Source organism: Gobio gobio (genome assembly GCF_949357685.1).
Source record: "Gobio gobio genome assembly, chromosome: 10".
In the NCBI taxonomy this organism is placed as follows: domain Eukaryota; kingdom Metazoa; phylum Chordata; class Actinopteri; order Cypriniformes; family Gobionidae; genus Gobio; species Gobio gobio.
In genome coordinates, this window is record NC_137116.1 from 37,152,332 (window position 1) to 37,174,776 (window position 22,445).

General features: G+C 44.3%; 1 protein-coding gene across 1 annotated transcript; it reads left to right on the forward strand.

The window, feature by feature from the left end:
* Positions 1 to 956: 956 nt before the first annotated feature.
* On the forward strand, positions 957 to 6,341 carry LOC307133079 (perforin-1-like). Its single transcript, XM_079827866.1, has 3 exons — positions 957 to 1,232; positions 1,447 to 1,984; positions 4,978 to 6,341. Exons 2-3 carry the CDS (start codon positions 1,455 to 1,457, stop codon positions 5,999 to 6,001), a joined length of 1,554 nt encoding a protein of 517 aa, XP_079683992.1. The 5' UTR covers positions 957 to 1,232; positions 1,447 to 1,454; the 3' UTR covers positions 6,002 to 6,341.
* Positions 6,342 to 22,445: the final 16,104 nt, after the last annotated feature.

A 22,445-nucleotide genomic window follows, 5' to 3' on the forward strand; every position in this document is an offset into this window, starting at 1 on the left:
TTTTTTTCCAGCCCAAGTATACATACAGGCCTATAGAATGGTGTATAATCAAATTTATAAGGGAAAAAACTGTAATTAATAAATCAGCTCCATTGCGAATTCCTAGTGATCAAGGGCTCAGGGTGTTCCATTTAAACACATTGCATGTATTCCGCCAGCAGTGGGAACTCATGAAGTCTAAGCAATGACGTACATCAAAGTGAACGAGACGGAGGGAAGTTGGTGAGGAAGGGCGTATATCAATTTCAACTTCATGTCTATTTTTGCTCCACCGACGGAAATAGTACTTTGAAAAACTGAGAGGCTGCTCACCGCCAATGGGTGGAGGTTGATGTTCAGCTTCCCCTCACTGGGTGTATTGGGTGGAGCTTGAAGGTCCAGCCACACCCTAACCCTAACCATAGCCCTATCCCTAACCCTAATTAGGTCAAGCACCTCCCATTATGTCCAGAGAGGGGGAGCTGGACGTCATTTTAACTCTGCAGTGAGCACCACTTGGAAAAATCCCCACCACTGCACAAACTGAGTCTGTCTGAAACATACAAACACACACACACATATAGAGATAAAATCAAAATGGCCAATCAAATTTGAGGATATTAAACAATATTAACCATGAATTATACAATCTAACACCTCTGTTTGATGTCAAATTTTGTGTTAAATTGGCTTCTAAATACAAAGTATTTTTTATTTGATGCTCATTTTTAAGGCAATAACATCTGCTGCAATGTTACATTTGGTATTTTTGTCCACTATACAACATAGACAAAAACAAAACATGACTCAGTGTCACATATCCTAAAGAAAATATATACACTATTTATCATTATCTACATGCCCTGCATGATTAAGCTTGACCTTGCACTTCATCCTCAATTCCCTTATGCGAAGTCTCATGAGAACCCTCCCCCACTGCACAGCTGGTATTCACTAAAAAAATCTAAACAGTCAGCGGATGAAATCTGTCCACTGTGTCCAGCACAGAAGAAAGGGTCTGAAAGGAAGACACTCCCTTCCACAAACGCCACGGGCTCAAGCTTTCACACAATGCTCCTTTTCAACATTAGCATTCCAGAAAGTGACTCTATAGCAATAACATTTTATGAAGAAACTGTATTTTCGAAGAAGAACACAGAAAAAGGCATTTCTGAAGTAGGTCAATATGGTGGTGTAAGACAGCTGGAATAGACTGTTGCATCAAAGCTACTCTGTGGATAAAATTGAATTTGGTGAGGTGACTTTTTTTTTTTATAACAGTTTGGATATTTTAGTAGATTTCAATGTAATTTCAGCATAAATAATACTGCAATCCAAACTTTCATTAATAATATTCTTACAGTATCTTTCTTTTCATTTTGCATGCATGTTGCTTTATTAATGTTTTTTTCCCCCATTCTGGTAGAAATAAAATATTATATGTGAACCCTCTCTATTTCCCTGTAGACAACATCATGGAGACAAATCGCTGTGTTTTCCATGTCTTTCTCTGTATTTCTCTGATTTTGACACACTGGGACACAAGCTCAGCTTGCCATACAGGCTCTCAGGCAGAATGTGAGAAAGCCCCATTTGTGCCTGGTTACAACCTGGCAGGCGAAGGCTTTGATGTTGTCAGGATGCGCCGTAAAGGTGCATTTTTGATCAACGTCAAGTCACACATGGACAACGGCACTTGTACAGTCTGCAAGAACCGCTTTCAGGGAGGGCAGATGCAGAAAATTCCCTCAGCCGTGCTGGACTGGCGTCCCTTCAGCCGCTGCAGCAAACAGCTTTCTACAGCTCTGCATCATTCTGTTGACTCCCTAATGAAGAGTTCAACATCACTCATCAACAACAACTGGAAAATGGACCTTAGCCTTGATGACATTGGAAAGGCGATTTTGGGAGGGAGTCGTTCAGATATAGCTAAATTTGCCCATTCTCAGAATGCAATGGATAAGGCCACATTTGCCCTCCATGAAATCAGCTGCACATTCTATAGGTAAGTCCATGTGAGTTTGACTCATTTAACATTGTATTTCTACTGGCTTTTTGGTTTAACTTGTCACAGAAGGATGACAATTGGACCCTTTGTTAATAGCCGTGTTCCCACTGTTGAGCCAAATGTGATTGGGGCTTGAGGAGAGAGAGTCAACACCAGGCTACCAGCTAACTTCAACATTTAAGATATTTTAAACAATTTTCAGCTCAAAACTAATTTTCATACTGTGATCAGAATCCCCTGGACGCTCGCTGGTGTCTGAAAGCAAGTTTTAAGATGAACATTTTTAAAATGTCTAAAATGTTGAAGTTAGCTGGTAGCCTGATATAATAACATGGGAATTGAGCAACGGCGTTGACCCTTTGATGACTCAGGTAAACTCCTCAATTGTTCATCACGACCACTCCACAAGCCCCAGTTGGCTCGCTTTGGACCAAAATATTCAGTGGGCCAAAAAAAAACTGGCGGTTGGCCCAGAGGAAGCCCCAATGAGGCCCGATCAAGCCCTTGAAACATGGCTAATCAGTCTGTTAAGCCCAATAGCCTACCTTCTCTCTTTTTCTTTTGCAATAATACACTTGGTCAATCTTTAGTTGGTGTTGCATGTAGGCTATGAAGTAGCCTACAGTGGCCCCCAAATTAAAATGAACACTTATCGAAAGCTAAACTAGCTGTACCTTTTTGTGATAAAAAACAAACAGTTTCATTAATAAAAGAGTGCTGTGCAAATATCATTTATCTTACAAACAATTAATTCACTTTGATAGAAATTGCATACATACGTCATTCGCCCGTGAGTGTCACGTCATATTCATACACAGACAAGTTGCTCCGGCTGTGGGTAGCGTGTGCAGCAGAAAGTTCACAACGAACGAGAAAAATTTAACACGGATCATTCAAAACGGCAAGTCTCTGGTGAATCACCGGTTGTCAAAACAAAACAAGTTATTTATTTGTCCATCTGATAAGATGTCCTGTATCCATGTACACCGATGTCTCTAACCACATTCTTCCACACAGAGGAGCAAAGCAACCTGTTCCCCCGCAAGACACATGCAGTTTTCTTTTTAACCGCGAGAGGGCAATTAGTCCAGCTTTAAAGCGACACTTTAAACGTCTGAATATTATTGCATTGATAAATTATCAGAGCAGGTCAACTACAATCAATTGATGCTAAACCTTTTCAAAATAATAATTTCCTTAGGCGACATGGTGGATATAATATGAAGTCAGTTCCGTTGAAACAGTTCCTTTTGTTTTACCTTTGTTTAAAATAAATATCACTCGGTTTGATATTTTCTTCTCTAATGCACTGACATCCATACATGTTCAATCCAAAGCCAGCTACAAAATAGATGTTCAGTTGCAGTTTACCTTAATTTTCTCTTAGTAGGCTACATGATAAGGTGACTTGAGAATACCAGCTTGATATTAGGCCTATTAAGTAATTTATATATATATATATATATATATATATATATATATATATATATATATATATATATATATATATATATATATATATATATATATATATATATATATATATAATGTATTTTAAGTTCATTCTTGTTGGCTGTTCAGAGACAGTCACATATTTAAAGGCTCACAAGATCCTAGTTAACACTTTTAAAAGCAAGCTGCAGTGCAAGTAAATTATTTGAATGTCATTCTTCTTTTCCTTGGGAAATTTAGGATTACGTATTATGAGGAAGAGGCCTGTAGCAACTCATAATGTAATAACGGCACACAATGTAAAAACTGAACATAATGTAATAAGTATTACATTATTATTCTAATAAAATGTTCATAATGTAATGATTTTCTCAAAATGTAATACAATCTTGAGCTCATTACAATTTTTACATTATGAAACATTTATAATTATAGTAGTATCTGGTGAATTTTGTAGGCAGGTTACTGGATTTAGATTTTTTTTAAATGTACTGTAAAGGAATACCAATCCTTTATGTTAAATAGAAATATAATATAATAATTGCATGAATATTCATATCTGTTGCATTTCGCAGGTAGTTTAAGGGATTTATATTTTTAAAAATGTAAGTAATTAAATAAAATGTAAATATGGGAATACTATTATTTGTTATGTTTTAAACGGCATTACAATAATGACAATATGGCAATGTTTTTGGTGAGTTTTTATGTAATACATTTCTCGTAATGTAAAAATTATAATTACATTATGAGCTCAAGATTTTATTACGTTTTGAGAAAATTATTACATTATGATATAATATATTTAATTACAATAATAATGTAATACTTATTACTGTAACGTTGGGGCAGGGATGAGAATCCAAATGCAGCTTGATCATTTTTTAAAGACTAAAACAGAAAATCCAAGAATGCGAACAGGCAGGAGCAGGAGCACAACACAACACATACGGGAGCAATGACAGACAAACAACAACTGAAGCAGTGGGGTATAAATACACAGGGAAACAAGGTTAAGGAGATAACAAGAGGGAGTGGCTAAATGGGAAACACCTGGGAGAACTACTACAACATGAAAAACTACAAAGGACTACACATGGCATAGGACAGGAAATAACAAAAAGTGTCCACAAACACACAGGGAATAAGTGACAATTACATTATGTGTAGTTTTTACATAATGTGCAATTATTACATTATGAGTTGCTACAAGGCCTTATCTCAAAAATGCTTAGATTAGCATGTAATGCCTCATCTGACTTAAACAATTTAGTGATAAAACACTTGAAAACCAAAAAGTCAGCCAAATCATGGTTTTATCTGAAAAACAAACCCTGAACATGCTTTATTTTCTTACCAAGTCCCTTGACCAAATAACTCAATGTTGTTTTTCAAAGTGACTTAGTGACTAGTAAAGCACATTGAGGGTTTGTTTTTCAGATAAAACCATGATTTGGCTGACTTTTTGGTTACGGTTTTATTTAGAAAATACACCCAGAATCTGCTGACAGATGACTTATTTTGTTGTTTATTTACAGTTACCGAGTTACAGATCACCCAGAGATCAGCACTGAATTTGCAAATCATCTCCTGCGGCTTCCGACAAAGTATGATGACGAAACAAAACCCCTGTACCGAAGGACTATAGATACATATGGCACTCACTACATACGTCAAGTCCATCTGGGAGGGCGAGTGAGACGGGTCACGGCTTTTCGAACATGTCTTGCAACCCTGAAGGGCTTCTCTGAGACCGATATCAAGAACTGTCTGAATATTGAGTTAAAGATGACTTTAGGGTTCCTGCCAGCTAATGTCTCTCTTTCTAACAAGTGCTCTCAAATCCTCAAAGATAACATGAGCACGGGATTCTACCAGGGCTTCATGACACACAAGATAGAGGTGCTGGGAGGTGAGAAATACTTCCCAGACCTTGTTTTAAACCAAAGCCCAGTTGAAGCGTACTCAAACTGGATGATGAGTTTGCATGACAACCCTGATGTTATATCATATGCAATTTTCCCTCTCCATCATCTGGTGGCTGATCCTGAGGTTAGTGCCAATCTGAAAAGCGCAGTCACAGAGTATATCGAAGAGAACATGCTTTCTGTAGATCACAAGGAGAATCAAGGATGTTCTCAGACACCAAATCTGGACCACAACTGCTGCCCTATGCGAGCCAGCCGTGGCAGGTTGGCAGTGTTGGTGCAGAGAGCAGCCGGCCTGCGAGCAGATCTCTTCACACGCACCGACGGTTACGTGAAAGTTTGGTACAACCTTATGTATGAGGAGACTGAAGTGGTTATGAACAATAATGATCCTGAATGGAACATCAGCTATGATTTTGGATCAATTGAGTTCGGTCATGAACTCATATTTGAGGTGTGGGACAGTGATGTCATTTATAATGACATGGTGGGGAGATGTGTGGTCAGACCTGAACGTGGGACTTATTCACACAGCTGTAAATTAAAGAGTGGCATCCTTTATTTCACTTACAATGCTTCTTGTGATGCTCACCTGACTGGACCCAGGTGTAGCAGATATTCGCCAAAAACATGACCTTTTATTTGTATGGAACAGACTATAATTACAAAGAATATTTCTACATATTAATGTTTAGATAGTTTAAGATGTGTGGACATATCATACACAGATCACAAATAAAAAACATTTAGTTTAGACTTTTAGAATATTTGTTACTGCAACTCAGAAGTCAGAAAATAGTTTTGCTTTCGGTGGTCTGATTGTGTGTTTGTGGTTGTAATGTAACACAAAGTGAAATATGAGATCTTTTAATGTTCTGTAACAGATCATTCAATTAAACATGATGACTGCCTATTGGTTTAATGAAGACCATACACAAGGACTTTACAATAAATAAGACATGAAATTCTGTGCTGTGTTTACCACTCCAAGGTCATTGGTTCCTTTCCCAGGGAACACACATACTTATTAAATAAAGCACAGTGTCTTAGGATATAACTTGTACGGTATGCACTGAAAGTTGTATTTTAAAAGATCAGTGTCAAATGCATAAATGCAAATTGAAATTAGTGTTCCCATTCAGTCGGTCACGTTCGACGTACGTCAGACGTACCGACGAATTGGGATCACTTCTGGGAGCCCCTATCAGCTTCGAGCTATCTAGAACCGACCAATGAACAATTGGCGTGCGAGATTTGCATCTCGCGCTCCGCCCCGCGCCGCGGGTATAAACAGGAAGCGAGAGCGAATGCACGCTGTCATTCACTTCGGAGCCAGACGGCGCATGAAGACGACTCTCATTCATGAGTTTATCGCTGCTATCAAGCAAGAGGAACAAAGAACCGGAGAATCCAGGAAACGCGTGTTGGAGAGACGGCACATTTCAGCGGGATCGCGCTGACTCATCGGCTGCCTCTGCAAGCAGAGAAAAACTGCTGTTTTAACAGCAACAGCAAATCTGTTGGTCTGGTTGGGCGTTTTCCCTGTTGAGTACAGGCACGGGCTGCACACAATCCCGTGCGCTGTCGCGTTTCCCCCTGAGTGCTTCAGCACAGAGCGTTTCCTCACAAAAAGAGTTCACGGGTGACGTGCCGTCCTTTTCAGGATGTCTTACCACCCGTGCGTTTCTGGATGCGGTCGTTCCCTGTCCCCTGCTGACGGTCACAATCGCTGTCTCACGTGTTTGGGCACACAGCACGCTGAGGCGGCGTTTGTGGATAGTTCATGTTCCCACTGCGGGAACATGACTATCTCGGAGCTAAGATCGAGACTCTCCTACCTCCGGGCTGGGGGAGTCCCCTTACACATCCCACGAACCAGGGCTGCCCCTAACCCGGGCGGACCTGCTTCTTTGGATGGCCAGGGTGATCTGAGGATTACGTTTAGGGCAAACCCGCCGAGCGACCCTCCGCAGGCCCCTAATCCCTCAGCTCCGCAGCCGGTAGAGCCTCCAAGAGAACCCGCTGGAGCCTCCCACGGGAGACCAGTGGTGACTTTTGGAGCTCCAGCGGACGAACAGATGTCGATCGCTGCATCGGAGGGGGAGTTTCAGTCCTCAGAGGATGAAGGGTCAGCTGTACTGCCTCCCTCTGGGAGAGTGGCAACGGCTGCCCCGGACCCTGAGATGGCTGCTATGCTTGCCCGGGCCGCCGAAAGGGTTGGGCTCGAGTGGAACCCTCCACCGTGTCCCGAACCCTCTAGGTTGGACGATTGGTTCCTCGGGGTGGGTCGCGCTGGTTCTCAGCGTCCCGCCCCGACACCTTTCTTCCCGGAGGTGCATGAGGAGCTCACGAGGTCGTGGACGGCAACTTTTTCTGCCAGAAACCGGCCGAGTGACTCCTCCCCCCTCACTACCCTCGACGGCGGGCCAGCCAAGGGGTACGTGGGGATCCCGCCAGTGGAGCGCGCCGTCGCGATGCAACTGTGTCCGGCGACCGCCTCTAACTGGCGCGGTGACCCACGTCTCCCGTCCCGGGCCTGTAAGTTCTCTTCCGGTCTGACCGGGAAGGCTTACAAGGCCTGCGGGCAGGCTGCGTCCGCCTTGCATGGCATGGCGTTGCTTCAGGTCCACCAGGCCCAAGCACTCCTTGACATGCACGAGGGTAGGCCTGACCCAGAGCTCCTCCGGGAGCTCCGGACGGCGACAGACCTCGCCCTCTGGGCTACGAAAGTCACCACCCGTACCATCGGTCAGGCGATGTCCACACTTGTGGTCCAGGAGCGGCATCTCTGGCTTAACCTGGCTGACATGAGGGAGACCGATAAATATCGGTTCCTGGACTCCCCCATCTCGTCAGCTGGGTTATTCGGCGATGCGGTCGAGAGCTTCGCCCAACAGTTCTCGGCCGCCCAGAAGCAGACGGAGGCGATCAAGCACATCCTGCCCCGGCGGCCCGCTGCTGCCTCCACCCCGCCGCCGGCGGCAGCGCCTCCGACTACTCGTCGCCGAGGACGTCCACCCGCCGCCGCCGCCGCCTCCGCCCCCGCCAAGGCACCGCAGCAGCCTTCCACCAGCCGACGGCGTGGGGCCGGCCGTGGGAAGGATGTCCAGCCCGCTCAGGCCGCTGCCAAGCCAGGTGGCAAGCGTCGTCGCAAGCGACCCTGAGACGGGCCGCCCAGAGATGGAGGAAACTGCTCTGAGGGAGATGGCTGCAGGACCACTCCTTCCCCCGGAGGAGGGCCGGGGGAAAATCTTTTGTTTGTCTGTTCCGCCGCTGGTCCCAGTGCCAGCGGCACCCAAAACATCAATAAAAGAGCAGTTTCCAATATCTCTGGGTGCCAAGAGAGCGCGCTTGGCGGTGGTCGACGCTTCCATGCCTCGCCACCCTCAAGTACCTCTCCCTTCGCCAGCAGGGGACGCCGGCTGTCGGGACGCACACAAGCGGCCTCCCCACACTCGCACGTCCCCTCCGCGGATGCAGGTAAGTGTTGCACAGCACACTCAGATCCCGCTACGGGCCGCTCCCATGCCGTCCGAGCCGGATCCCTGCGTTCCGCCTCACTGCCTCGCTGCGGGTACGTCTGTGGTGCCGATGGTCCCCCTTGCTCGGAGTCTGGGAGCCTGGCTAGCGCTTCCCAGCCCGTCTCGGTGGCTCATCCGTACCATCAGACTCGGCTATGCGATTCAGTTCGCCCGGCGTCCCCCCAAGTTCAGGGGCGTTCACTTCACGACTGTAGTGGAGGCGAACGCCCCCGTGCTCAGGGCGGAGATCGCTGTCCTACTGGCGAAGGACGCGATAGAGCCGGTCCCTCAAGACGATATGAGGTCCGGGTTCTACAGCCCGTACTTCATTGTACCCAAGAAAGGCGGCGGGTTACGACCGATCTTGGACTTGCGATTCCTGAACCGGTCCCTTCACAGGCTGCCGTTCACGATGTTAACGCAGAAGCGCATCTTCAGGTGCATCCGTCCCCGAGATTGGTTTGCAGCGATCAACCTGAAGGACGCGTACTTTCATGTCTCGATTCTCCCTCGACACCGACCCTTTCTGCGCTTCGCGTTCGAGGGACGGGCATATCAGTACCGCGTCTTTACGAAGGTTGCGGAGGCGGCCATTGCTCCCATGAGAGAGCATGGTGTTCGCATCCTCAACTACCTCGACGACTGGCTGATTCTTGCCCAGTCGCGAGAGCAGTTGTGCGAACACAGGGACATGGTGCTCAGTCACCTCAGCCAGTTGGGAATTCGGGTCAACTGGGAGAAGAGCAAACTCTGCCCCACGCAGAGGATCTCTTTTCTCGGTATGGAGATAGACTCGGTCGCCATGACTGCGCGCCTCACCGAGGAGCGCGTCCAGTCGGTGTTGAACTGCCTGAATTCGTTCAAAGGCAGGACAGCGGTTCCACTGAAACATTTTCAGAGGCTCCTGGGGCATATGGCATCCGCAGCCGCAGTAACGCCGCTCGGATTGCTTCATATGAGACCGCTTCAACGCTGGCTACACGATCGAGTCCCGAGATGGGCGTGGCACAGTGGTTCCCTCCGCGTCCAAGTGACTCAGAGGTGCCGCCAAACCTTCGGCCCGTGGTCGGACCCTCTGTTTCTCCGGGTGGGAGTTCCCCTAGAACAAGTGTCCAGGCACTCCGTTGTCTCCACGGATGCCTCATCCACGGGTTGGGGTGCCACGTACAACGGGCTTGCAGTTTCGGGTCTGTGGACGGGGCCTCAACTGCAATGGCATATCAATTGCCTCGAGTTGTTAGCAGTTCGTCTTGCACTCAGCCGCTTCAAAGTGCCGCTCAGAGGCAAGCACGTTCTGGTCCGGACGGACAACACTGCGGCCGTAGCGTACATCAACAAACAGGGTGGTCTACGCTCCCGTCGCATGTCGCAACTCGCCCGCCATCTCCTCTTATGGAGTCAGAAGCATCTGAGGTCGCTTCGTGCCGTTCACATTCCGGGCCTGCTCAATTGTGCGGCCGACGAGCTGTCACGTCAGCAGGTACTTCCGGGAGAATGGCGACTCCATCCCCAGGCGGTCCAGCTAATCTGGAGTCATTTCGGGGCCGCACAGGTAGACCTGTTTGCCTCCCCAGAGACGACCCACTGTCAGTGGTTCTATTCCTTGACCGAGGGGACCCTCGGGTCGGATGCCCTGGCCCACAGCTGGCCCCGGGAAGAACGCAAGTATGCGTTTCCCCCAGTGAGCCTTCTTGCGCAGACTCTGTGCAAAGTCAGGGAGGACGAGGAGCAGGTCCTGTTGGTCGCTCCGTATTGGCCCAACCGGACTTGGTTCCCGGAACTGGTGCTCCTTTGCGACAGCACCTCCCTGGCCCATTCCTCTGAGACAGGACCTCCTGACTCAGAGACGGGGCACCCTATGGCACCCGCGTCCGGACCTCTGGAAACTCCATGTTTGGTCCCTGGACGGGACGCGGAGGTTCTAGGTGACCTACCGCAAGCGGTAGTTGACACCATCACTTCCGCTAGAGCCCCCTCTACGAGGCGCCTCTATGCGTTGAAGTGGAACCTGTTCGTCGACTGGTGCTCTTCTCGCCGAGAAGACCCCCGAAGATGTTCGGTCGCATCTGTGCTTACCTTTCTACAGGATGGGTTGGAGCGAAGGCTGTCTCCCTCCACCCTCAAAGTCTATGTCGCCGCTATCGCCGCTAATCATGAGCTCGTAGATGCAAAATCTCTAGGTAAGCACGATCTGATCGTCAGGTTCCTTAGGGGAGCGAGGAGATTAAATCCACCTCGTCCTCCCTCCATACCCTCTTGGGACTTAACTCTGGTGCTAACTGCACTACAGAGAGAACCTTTTGAGCCTCTGCAGTCAGCTGAGTTGAAAGTTCTGTCGTTAAAGACAATACTCCTGACTGCGTTGGCCTCCATCAAGAGGGTAGGGGACCTGCAGGCATTTTCGGTTGACGAATCGCGCCTGGAATTCGGGCCCGGTAACTCTCATGTGATCATGAGACCCCGGCCTGGATATGTGCCCAAGGTTCCCACTACTCCCTTCCGGGACCAAGTGGTGAGCCTGCAAGCGCTGCCTTCGGAGGAGGCAGACCCAGCCCTAGCTTTTCTCTGTCCCGTCCGTGCTCTCCGGACTTACGTGGACAGAACGCAAAGCTTCAGGACCTCAGAGCAGCTCTTCGTCTGTTACGGAGGACAGCAGAAGGGAAAGGCTGTCTCCAAGCAGAGGATGGCCCACTGGATAGTGGATGCCATCGTCTTGGCTTATCAGTCCCAAGACGTGCCCTGCCCGCTCGGGTTAAGAGCCCACTCCACTAGGGGTGTTGCCTCTTCCTGGGCGCTGGCTCGTGGCGCCTCGCTGACAGATATTTGTAGAGCTGCGGGCTGGACGACACCTAACACGTTCGCTAGATTCTATAGCCTCCGTGTAGAGCCGGTGTCTTCCTGTGTGCTCACTTCCCATAGTCAGTAACACCGAAGTACCCGTTCTAGTGTCGGCTTGCTGCGCCATTCCCTCCCCTATGGTAGACAGATGCGTGCGCTTATTCTGCTCCAGTCGAGTTCCCCGGAACGGCGAACCCTGTTGAGTCCTCCGCAACCCGCGGCAGTCGGACGTGGCGGAGCGTTCGACGCCAGGTCTAACACTCGTATGCATTGGTGGAACTTGTGTTAGGCTGGGTTCCGTATGTAGTGACCCCCACGGCGGTCCCATATGTGTATTCTTCCACGGTACGGCTCCCTACGGCGAGCGCGTGTCTTTCCCTCGGCAGAGTTCCTCTGCCGTCCCAGGTACGTGTTGTCTCCCTCCTAATTGGCCGGGGCCACCCCTGGGACTTCCGTATGTTGTGCTGCCCACGGCCAGCCCATACGTGTATTCTCCACATGTTAACTCCCTCTGGGCATGATGTGGCTTCCGCAGCTGCCTTCACAGGCACGCTTTCCCAGCGTTATCCAATACAGTCAGCTGAGTGGGTCTTGCGGAACAGCAGCTTTGACTCTCCCTGCGTGAACCTACCCGCCCGCATCAGATCGGGGTCCGTGGGGCTCATCGCTGGGCGCTGGAAGTGGTAGTAACTATGGCGTTTTCCATAGGGGATCCCAATTCGTCGGTACGTCCGACGTACGTCGAACATGACCGACTGAATGGGAACGTCTTGGTTACGTATGGTAACCCTCGTTCCCTGAAGGAGGGAACGGAGACGTACGTCCCGTCGCCACAGTTGCTGTACCATCACTGCAGGTCGAGCCACGACGTTTGGCTCCTCAGTGAAAAACAGAGTGCATTCGCTCTCGCTTCCTGTTTATACCCGCGGCGCGGGGCGGAGCGCGAGATGCAAATCTCGCACGCCAATTGTTCATTGGCCGGTTCTAGATAGCTCGAAGCTGATAGGGGCTCCCAGAAGTGATCCCAATTCGTCGGTACGTCCGACGTACATCTCCGTTCCCTCCTTCAGGGAACGAGGGTTACCATACGTAACCGAGACGTTTTCTCTCTTGTGTTGTTGTTGTTGTTGTTGTTTTCTGAGCAGGGCTGCATTTTCCAAAAGCAAGCCTAGTACATACCACACAATATTCTATGCCAGGTATGCATATGACATGTATGCCAACAATAAAAGAGGTAGGACACATACATAGAACCTTATCTCTGTAACAAAGACAGAAACTTAAATAACTTGAAAACATACATATATAGTTCTAAATCAATTGAATTATGAACAGGTAAACAAACAATACGCAAAAGGACAAAACTTAAAAAACTTTTAAGTAATTTAATGAATTTTAAAATTAAGATAATGGTTTTACCATCACCCAGGTGCACAAACAACACACAAAAGGACTTCAGTAAAAGTAATAAATGACATGATGAATGGGATTGTGTTGGAGCAACAACCTTACCAGGTGACACTGATTTAAGTTTACCTGTAACGTGAATTTGTAGGTCTTTTTGAAGAATTGTTAACATCATAATCTGAACAAACAGCACTATGAAAATCTATCAAATTCTCAGGTGTAAAATCATGTAGAAATGTTTTTAAAGCTCTCCATAATTTAACAAATGTGCAAACACTGAGCAGTCTTTTCGTCCATCAAGGGAGTTGGATATTGACATGATTCACTAATCACAAACCTTTATATGTAAAATTACTTACCACCGAGTATACAACAAACCTGTATACTACTTTTTCTGTATACATCTTCACTGTAATGTAAAACATGAACATTTTGAAAAAAAGCATACATTTGGAATGACATGAGAGTGAGTACGTGATGGCAGAAATGGATTTTTTCAAAATATAAGTAGCTCTACACAAAACGCTTCAATTCAAGACGTGTACTATTGTTTGTAATTTTTAGGGGTTCAAGCCTGAAAGGCTGAAACCCTATTGTAATTGTTAATTTTCCCATGATGCATCATTCTACACCTAAAACTGATCGGGCAGACCAAAAAGTAAGTCGCAGAGACATGAAACATTCAGGGCTGGTAGTACTCACAACGACTACTGGCATCACCGAGGCACACCCCGATCGGCCTGACGGGGGAGCTACAGCGAGCAAAAGTAAACCGTTAGGCGTGGGCTCAAGTGTCTTATATCGCTGGAATCCTTGGCTCAAGGCGAACAAAACGCATGTCGGATTGGCTCGTCACCCTGGGAAAAAAAAATCAGGTATTTAGTTTTTTTCCAAAAACCTACTTTTGCAAACTAGTCCTAGGTTTTTGGCCCGACCGGAACCAAACCAGCGCAGCAGGATTCTCTGGAGTCTGAATGTCAAAAGTTATCAAAAAAAATTGTGAATTTGGGTTCACGGTCCCTAAGGGCCACAAAAACGTTAGAGGTGGGAGGAGCCACTTTTACTTCATTGGCCATAACTCATCAACGGAACAAGATATTTTCACCAAACTCAGCACGCCTATGTAAGAGCTCATTCTGTGGCCTCGTGGAAAAGGACGCAGCAACTGGCCACTTGGTGGCGCTATAACGGTCAAAAAGGTGTCAAAATGATGTATTTCTATGGAAAATCCCATTAAATGGCTGAAAGCGGCCCTCTTCCTGCCTGATTTGCATACAACTTCACCAAATCGGGCGTGCGCATGCGTCATGTGATCCTAAAGAAGCTTGCAAACTTTTATGGACTTTGGGCTATTAATGGTGGTTTAACTCTTATAAAGGTGAAAAATGCTCCATATAATCACATGCAAAATTACCTTTAAATGACCAAAAAAATGGTCTGCTCTGCGCAAAACTTCACCAAATTAACTGAGCACATGTGCCATATTATTCTAAAGAAGCGTGCAAACTTTCATGGAGATCGGGCCATCAGTAGAGTTATTACAGTTTAAAAGGTTAAAAAAAGCTTTTTTTTTTTGTATTTGAGCTGCAAATGTGAAAATCGACCTTTTTCTTCTCTGATGGGCATGTCAGAACGCTTGATAAAGTTTTTGTAACCAGCAGCTCAAAAATCAAGTTCTCAGACCCTATGGTTTATTTTTTATAGGGTTTTTAAGGCCCTTTTCATGCCCTTCTTATTAGGGGTTCAAGCATGAAAGGCTGAAACCCTATTGTTATTGTTAATTTTCCCATGATGCATCATTCTCCACCTAAAACTGATCAGGCAGACCAAACCGTAAGTCGCAGAGACATGAAACTTTCAGGGCTGGCAGTACTCACAACGACTACCGGCGTCACCGAGGCACGCCCCGATCGGAAAGACGGGGGCGCTACAGTGAGCAAAAGTACGAAATAGCTGGCTCATAACTCCTAAACCGTTAGGTGTGGACTCAAGTGTCGCTGGAATCCTTGGCTCAAGGCGAACAAAATGCATGCCTCCGATTGGCTCATCACCCTGGGAAAAATTTCGGGTATTTTGGCTTTTTCCAAAAACCTACTTTTGCGAACTACTCCCACGTTTTTTCCCTGATTGGAACCAAACCACTGTAGAAATGTTCTTTGGAGAGAGACTATCAAAAATTTTGAAAAAAATCTGAATTTTTGATTCATGGTCGCTAAGGGGAAGCAAAATGTTCAACGTGTCGAGGGCCACTTTTACTAAAATAACTATAACTTGTGAACGGAATGAAATATTTTCGTTAAACTTCAGTCACATGTCTATGAGCTTAAACTTCGGTCACATGAAAAAAAATTGTGTAACAGGAAAAAAATCACGAAAATGGCTATAACCTTACCCAACCATTAGTCTGATAATAATTGGCATGCAGTGCCTTTGTCCAGGGTGCCATGATAGTCTATGAGAACATTAGTGTATCTCAAAAAACTCAGTTTGCATCATCGGCACAATGCCTTGACAGAGCCTAAGAAGTTTCAAGCCAGTGTTTTTCACGGGAGTCATCTCCTTTGACTCTTGAATCCTTGCCAAGTCCAAAGATACCAAACATGGCAGGTTTTGCTTTATGGTTTGTGTAACGGTGTCATTACACAAAACTTTTGCGCTTATCTTTGAAACTGCTAGTCCGATCGAGACAAAACCACAACAGGAAATTTGATAACATAGGTCGATAGCTAAACAACAATGTCCAAATGTCAAAACTATGATAGGAAGTGAAATCCAATCAATTATGCCCATTAGTCATTTTTATACTCTCAATAATATACTGTAAGTGTCTATAACGGGGTGTCCAATCCTGCTCCTGGAGGGCCACTGTCCTGCAGACCTTTACCAGCTAATCAAGGTCTTATTCGGCATACTAGATACTTTCAGACAGGAGTGTTATGGCAACTTGGATCGAGACTCTGCAGGACAGCCCCTGGTCTATAACTTCAAAATTAAGTGAGATATTTATAACAAATTTGACACACAAATGTATGGACACACTCTGAGGACACCTAAAAAAAAGTGGTGGAGATTGGGCAAGACGTGGTGCTATAACTTTAGTAAATTTAGTACTTAAAATGTAGTTTTTTTTAGCACGATAGACTTTATTTTGTTGAATCTGTTTGATTTTTGCTTACGAAAAGGAGAGTCTAATTTTTTTAAACTTGAACTGATCGACAGTTCAACAACGCTTTGAACTGAATCATTTGATTCGCAAACTCTTTCGTTAATTCGTTCAACTGAGTCGATTCTTTTATGGATTTTTTTAAATCGAGTCAATTAATTTGTGTCTGTATTTCCGATTCATATTCATAATTGTTTAATGTGCTGTTTACTCTCTGAAGGGAAAGTAATTTATAAGAAGGAGTTCTGAATTATATTCTATATTTTGGGTCAAATCAAATATTTTTTTCATTTTACATTTGGGTTATTGAATATTTTATTTAGTTTGAGGGTTTATTGTTGTAAATTACTTTTGTCAAATTGAAAGAGACAGACACAGTGTGGGTTTTTTTGAGAATCTACTTTACACATTGTGTGAAAAGTGTGAAACCCCATCAAATTAAATTCAGAGCTGTTAAGCTGTTGAAATCTTGTCCTAGAAAAAGTAAAAGAACAATTGACAAATGTTTTGATTTACTGAACTCATTAATTGATTTTTCAAACCTGTTATTTATCTGATTGAAACAAATTACAAATAGAAAACTGTTTTTTAATATTAATATAATCTTCAATCTAAACCAGAACAAAATTATTGACTATTCACTGGTGTGTTCAAAAGAACCGACCGTGATACCAAGTCGGTACTGAAATTTAAAAAAATATGACCCTTTGAGCGCTGTTGAGCTGGAATAGTAAACATTTCTGACTGGTCATTGTGCTCACACGCTCATCAAATATGTCTGTGATTGGCTACAATGATCAACACACAGGAGCGTTTGAAAGCACACGGAAGTGTTTCAAAATGTTTTTAAAAAAGCGGGAGCGTTTGAAAGCACAAACAGGCGTCGACCAGCGGACCGGAAACACCTCTGGTGGGCTGATAGACACCTGCATTCAAACGCTTCGTGTGTATCTGTGAAAACCTTCTGTGAAAAACGTCATTGATGTATATTTACCACATGTTTTTGAAGCGCTGGTCATTGCAGCCAATCACAGACATACTTGATTAGCGTGTGAGCACAATGGCCAATTGGAGGTGTTTACGATTGCGTTCAACAGTGCTCAAAGCGTCAAATTTTTTAAATTTCAGTACTGACTTGGTATTGCGGTCTTAAAACAAGCTTTGAATGACAAAAACTATGACTAATATCTATTGTCATTTTCGGTCAGCATTCGGTCTTAAAGTGACAGCAGCCCATTAACCTGCTTCCATTTGTGCTCTTAATAATAATCAAACAACAAAAGACAGAGAAAACTCTTTAGTTTTAATAAGGATTCATTATATTTATTATACATTAATTATTTAATCCATATTTAATCTATAAGGAATGTTGTATGCAAGTTGTTATACAGAATGCATATCATTCATTGAAAATACGACATTGTGTTCTTCTTTAGGAGGATTAGTTTTATTTAATTGTTACATAATAATTTTTTATATGTCACAGCAGTTAAATCTGTGTCTGTGTTGCATGTTTAAACTTTAATATCATTCATATTAATAGGTTAATACAGTAGATGTTTTCTCCAGGAGTGTGGAGTTTGTGTCCTTCGTTCCGGTTTCCTGGATTCCTTCGTATCCGTCTGCCCACTGCATCCCTCCGTCGCCGCCTGAGCTTGTCCTGGTTTCTGTCACCCTGATCTGCTCCAGTCTGATCCTGAGCTCCTGTTCGACCGAACCATCTGAACTATTGTGTATCTGAGTATAATAAATCACCTTGTTCAACTCGCATGACCTAACATATATAATGGGTTTGGACATTTTAGAGAAATTCTTAATGCATTACAATTGAACTAAACCCATTAAATTTTGTTTGTGAGTGTGTGCGTCTGAGTGTAGTGTAGAGAACAAGTTCTAACATCCTGTTAAGTTTTCTGATTAGTATTTTTCTTTATTTAAAAAAAAAAAAAGATTTATAGATTTATTGTAGCAACCTGTGCACTTTCTGAAGATTTTTTGCACTGTGAATTTGCAAATTTTTTTGAATAAAGGATTGGAAATTAATGCTTTTTTATCCGATTCATCGATTAATCGAAGAAATAATCGACAGATTAATAGATTATTAAAATAATTGTTAGTTGCAGCCCTACTTGGATATAGCCATGGAAACCCATACCATGAAGCTCTCTATGCACTGTTCTTGAGTTAATCTGAAGTCTGTAGCTATTGACTCTGCAGAAAGTTGGCATCTTGTGCGCACTGTGCGCCTCAGCATGCGCTGACCTCGTTCTGTGATTTTTACGTGCCTACCACTTCGTGGCTGAGTTTCTGTTGTTCCCAATTACTTCCACTTTGTTATAATACCACTAAGAGTTGACTGTGGAATAGTGAGGACTTATTGCACAGGTTGCAACCTATCACGGTACCACATTTGAATTCACTGAGCTCCTGATTAATTCTTTCACAAATGTTTGTAGAAGCAGTCTGCATGTGTGCTTAATCAGTCAACATGTTCAGACAGCTTTTTTTCATCAACAGTAAAATAAAAAAAAAAAAATAATTCCATTATCAGTTCTGCAGGGTGCAACGCATGACTAATTTGGCCTGTTGTACCATTTCCAAGGTGTGTAAACCCAATTCCTAAAGATTAGACAATAGAGTGTATTCACTGTTTGTCACATCATGTGTTAGTCATGTGAAATCTTTTAATTTGCCATAGGTGGGGATTTAAATAATGTACTCTAAAAAATTGAGTTTTACTGGCATTCCACTCCTCAGAAAACATGGACTCTCATGATTCCTCTTTGGAAGTCGATTTTAACTATTTGGGGAAATCTCTTGGGTGTCCTCCAGATTGCATTTCCCCAAAACTATGTCTAATGGTATGGTAGTCAATTAGGCAGAAACAAAATACTTTAATTTAGGGGATACCTTAGACTAGTGTTACCATGTGTGGCAGGAACTAGGGCAAGCAAGAGGTAGGCTATAGGGTCAAGACTGAGGGTCAGCATAAGGGTGGTGTAGTAAACGTGTAAAACAGTACACAATCCAACACAATCATGTTGAATTGCACTGAATAGCACAATAGGCAATATTATTATAAATATTATTATTTACAATAGTACATTTTTCTGGGGTGTTAAACTTTTTATTGCATGATATTTCATAGAAAACGTTGGAATAATGACAGACAAGGCCTGTCTACATCTCATCTCACTGAATGAGAACGCGTGTTTGCCTAGTGGCCGTTGAGAGTTGCCATGGCAACAGTAAACAGAAACAGCTGGAGAGGACAGCGTCGACATTTCTCGTTTTATGTTTTATCGCCAGTTATCAAAAAACCCCAAAAAACTTCAACAACGGCGTCAGATTGATTAAGTAACTACCTACAGTCTACTTTAAGTATTTTTGTTACTATTTATACCTCTATGGTATCTTTCCTGGATCATTTGAAATGTCAGTTAGCACATGGTACGCTAGCATAGCATATACGTTATATTTATAATGCTGAGCACAGAGCATCTTGAATGCCTTTGTCTGGCTTTGTGAAATCCAACATGACAAATTTGGGTAAGTAATTTAAAAATGGATAGTCAGATAAACTCAGTGGTGAGAGCTACTGTAACTCAGTTTTTTTAAATACACCTTTTAGCTAAGACTAAACAGTTTTTATCAGCCACAGATTTTGCGAAAGCAATTACAGCTCTGGTCTTCACTCGAATGGATTATTGCAACTCCCTTTATTATAGAAATGAGGCGAGGAGACACGTGATGGCGGCATAAGAGACAGACGTGTTTGCGGGAGTTCCGCGGGCGCCCAAACATTTTGCAATATTCCGTTAGATCTTTCCCTCTTTTTGCAAATGCTGAAGCTGTATTATGACTTTGGAACACTTTTGGACTAAACAACATGAAACGATGCCCTCCAGTAAGCGAAAGAACATCAAATTGGATCAAAAGGCTACGGACACTGCGGCCACCGTTTTAGCTCAACATGGCGAACAAAACATCAAAAACAGCAGCAACCCGTCTGAACCTGAACTGGAGCCCGCGGGCTTGCTAAAGCTTTTGAGGAAATGACAAAAAAGATCATGCTGCAAATCAGCGAAAAGCTGGATCTTTTGGCAAAAACAGTCGCGTCGCATACAACCGAGCTGACACGAGCTAATAAGCGCCTGGACGAAGAGGAAGACAGAATACTACAGCTAGAAACAGCTACCGAGCCTCTCGCTGCTAAAACACAGGCCCTGGAGGAGAAAGTCAAGGCCTTGACTGACGATATTGACGATTTGTAAAACGGGACTGCGAAAGAATATATGTATCTTTAATATCCCTGAAGACACAGAAGGCGAAAATGCTCTAGTTTTTTTTGAACGCTGGCTGCCTACTTTCCTCGGCGTGGATATGAAGGGTGGCCGTGTCAAGCTTGAGCGTTCACATCGTTCCCTCGCACCCAAACCTGGGGATGGCCAGCGGCTGCGCCCGGTCATTGTCAGATTCCACTCGTTTCCAGATAAGCAGAGAGTGATGGCGGCAGCGCGACGGAAAGCAGCGGAAGGCGACATTACTATGGGCGGCAAGCGGATTTATTTCTACAATTACCTCTCTGCTGCTGTGCTGCGGAAACGAAAAGAGTTTGCGGAGGCTAAAAAGCGTCTCAGAGATATTGGTGCACAATACTCCATGCTCTACCCAGCGAAGCTACAGGTGTCGTTCAACGGGATAAAGAAAACCTTCCTTTCGCCGACAGATGTTTTTTCTTTTGTGTCCAGTGTTGCAAACCAAGGTTGAGGAAAGTTTTTTTTCTATGACGTGGTGGGTTATATTGTGTGTGTTCACACATCCATCTTATGAAGACTGTAAGTCAGTCCCTGTTGTGTTTAAGATTTCATTTATATAACCCGCTTGCATGTGTTTTATATTACTAATATTGGTTGAGAAAGTGATCTGCATTGAGATCTAATTACATATTTACTCGCGGGCGCTTGCTTTTGTCCCTACCACGTTTTGTATCAGTTCTGGCAAGTGTTTATGCACCTCTTTAGGGCGCATTCTAAAAAGGTGGCCCCCATAAAACCTGGGGGAAGTCTCCCCTCAAAATAAATTTTATGTTATAGTTTTCTACTGAACTTTACAATTTTACACTTTTAATTTTCTTTTATTATTGTCCTTTGCTGTTCTTTTTTCCCCCTCATGTTTAGTGAGGTTTGGTTGGTCGTTATGCTCAGCTCTGATCTGTTTTTTTCTTCTCTTTTACGATGCATCTTTAGATTGTTGAAATTGCTTTATGGTGCAAGGTTTAATTGCATGTTATACTAATAATCTTGATAATGTCAAATAGTAACGTCAAATTTTGTTCATGGAATGTGAGGGGTTTGCGAGGCAAGGTTAAGCAGAGAAAAGTATTTGCTTTACTAAAAAAGGAGAAAGTTGACGTGGCGCTGCTTCAGGAATCGCATCTTAATGATGGTGAACATCTTAGATTGAAATATGGTTGGGTTAGCCAGGTTTACTTTTCCTCTTTTACCACCAGGAGTGTTCCCATTTCATTTAAAGACGTGTGTCAAGGACACACGTGGAAGATATGTTATTATTAAGGGAATCTTACAGGGAGAAGAAATTACTGTGATGGATCTCTACTGCCCTCCTAATTATTATCCTGATCTTTTAACCAGGGGCGTAGCTAAGGGCCACCCCTCTGGCCACCCCTGATGAGCAAGCTGAAAAGCACTTTTCACAATGACAAAGAGGTGACTTTTACTTCGCCGCTCTGACATAAACAGTCTGCGCTATTCTGAACAGCTCAATGATTTATGATTTTATTGGTCATTTCAATCACAGTACTGACCAAACACTGATCCCTAACCCTACCCGTCACTGTAACCTTAACGAATGAAATGAGCTGCAGGGCGGGGGTTCTGGTGAAGCGGTTTGGCACTGTGGTTTGTGCACAGACCTCCAGTAGAAGCAAGCGGTAATATTTCAAGTTCAGCACGAGTGAGCAACACAAGAGGATACGATGATGATCAGGTTAGGAAAGACAATGTTATTTTAAGTTTTTCCTGCCTTTTTGGGAAAGTTTGTTAAAGTTGCGGAAATGCAAATGTTTCCTTAGCAGAAACAAATGTATGCATCGCCGACACTTTCTCGCCGGAACATGCCCCCTTAGG

Coding starts and splice junctions, on each gene's coding strand:
- LOC307133079 (XM_079827866.1), top strand. CDS start 1,455: ATGGAGACAAATCGCTGTGTTTTCCATGTCTTTCTCTGTATTTCTCTG. Junction 1,985..4,977: donor ATCAGCTGCACATTCTATAG/GTAAGTCCATGT, acceptor GTTTATTTACAG/TTACCGAGTTACAGATCACC.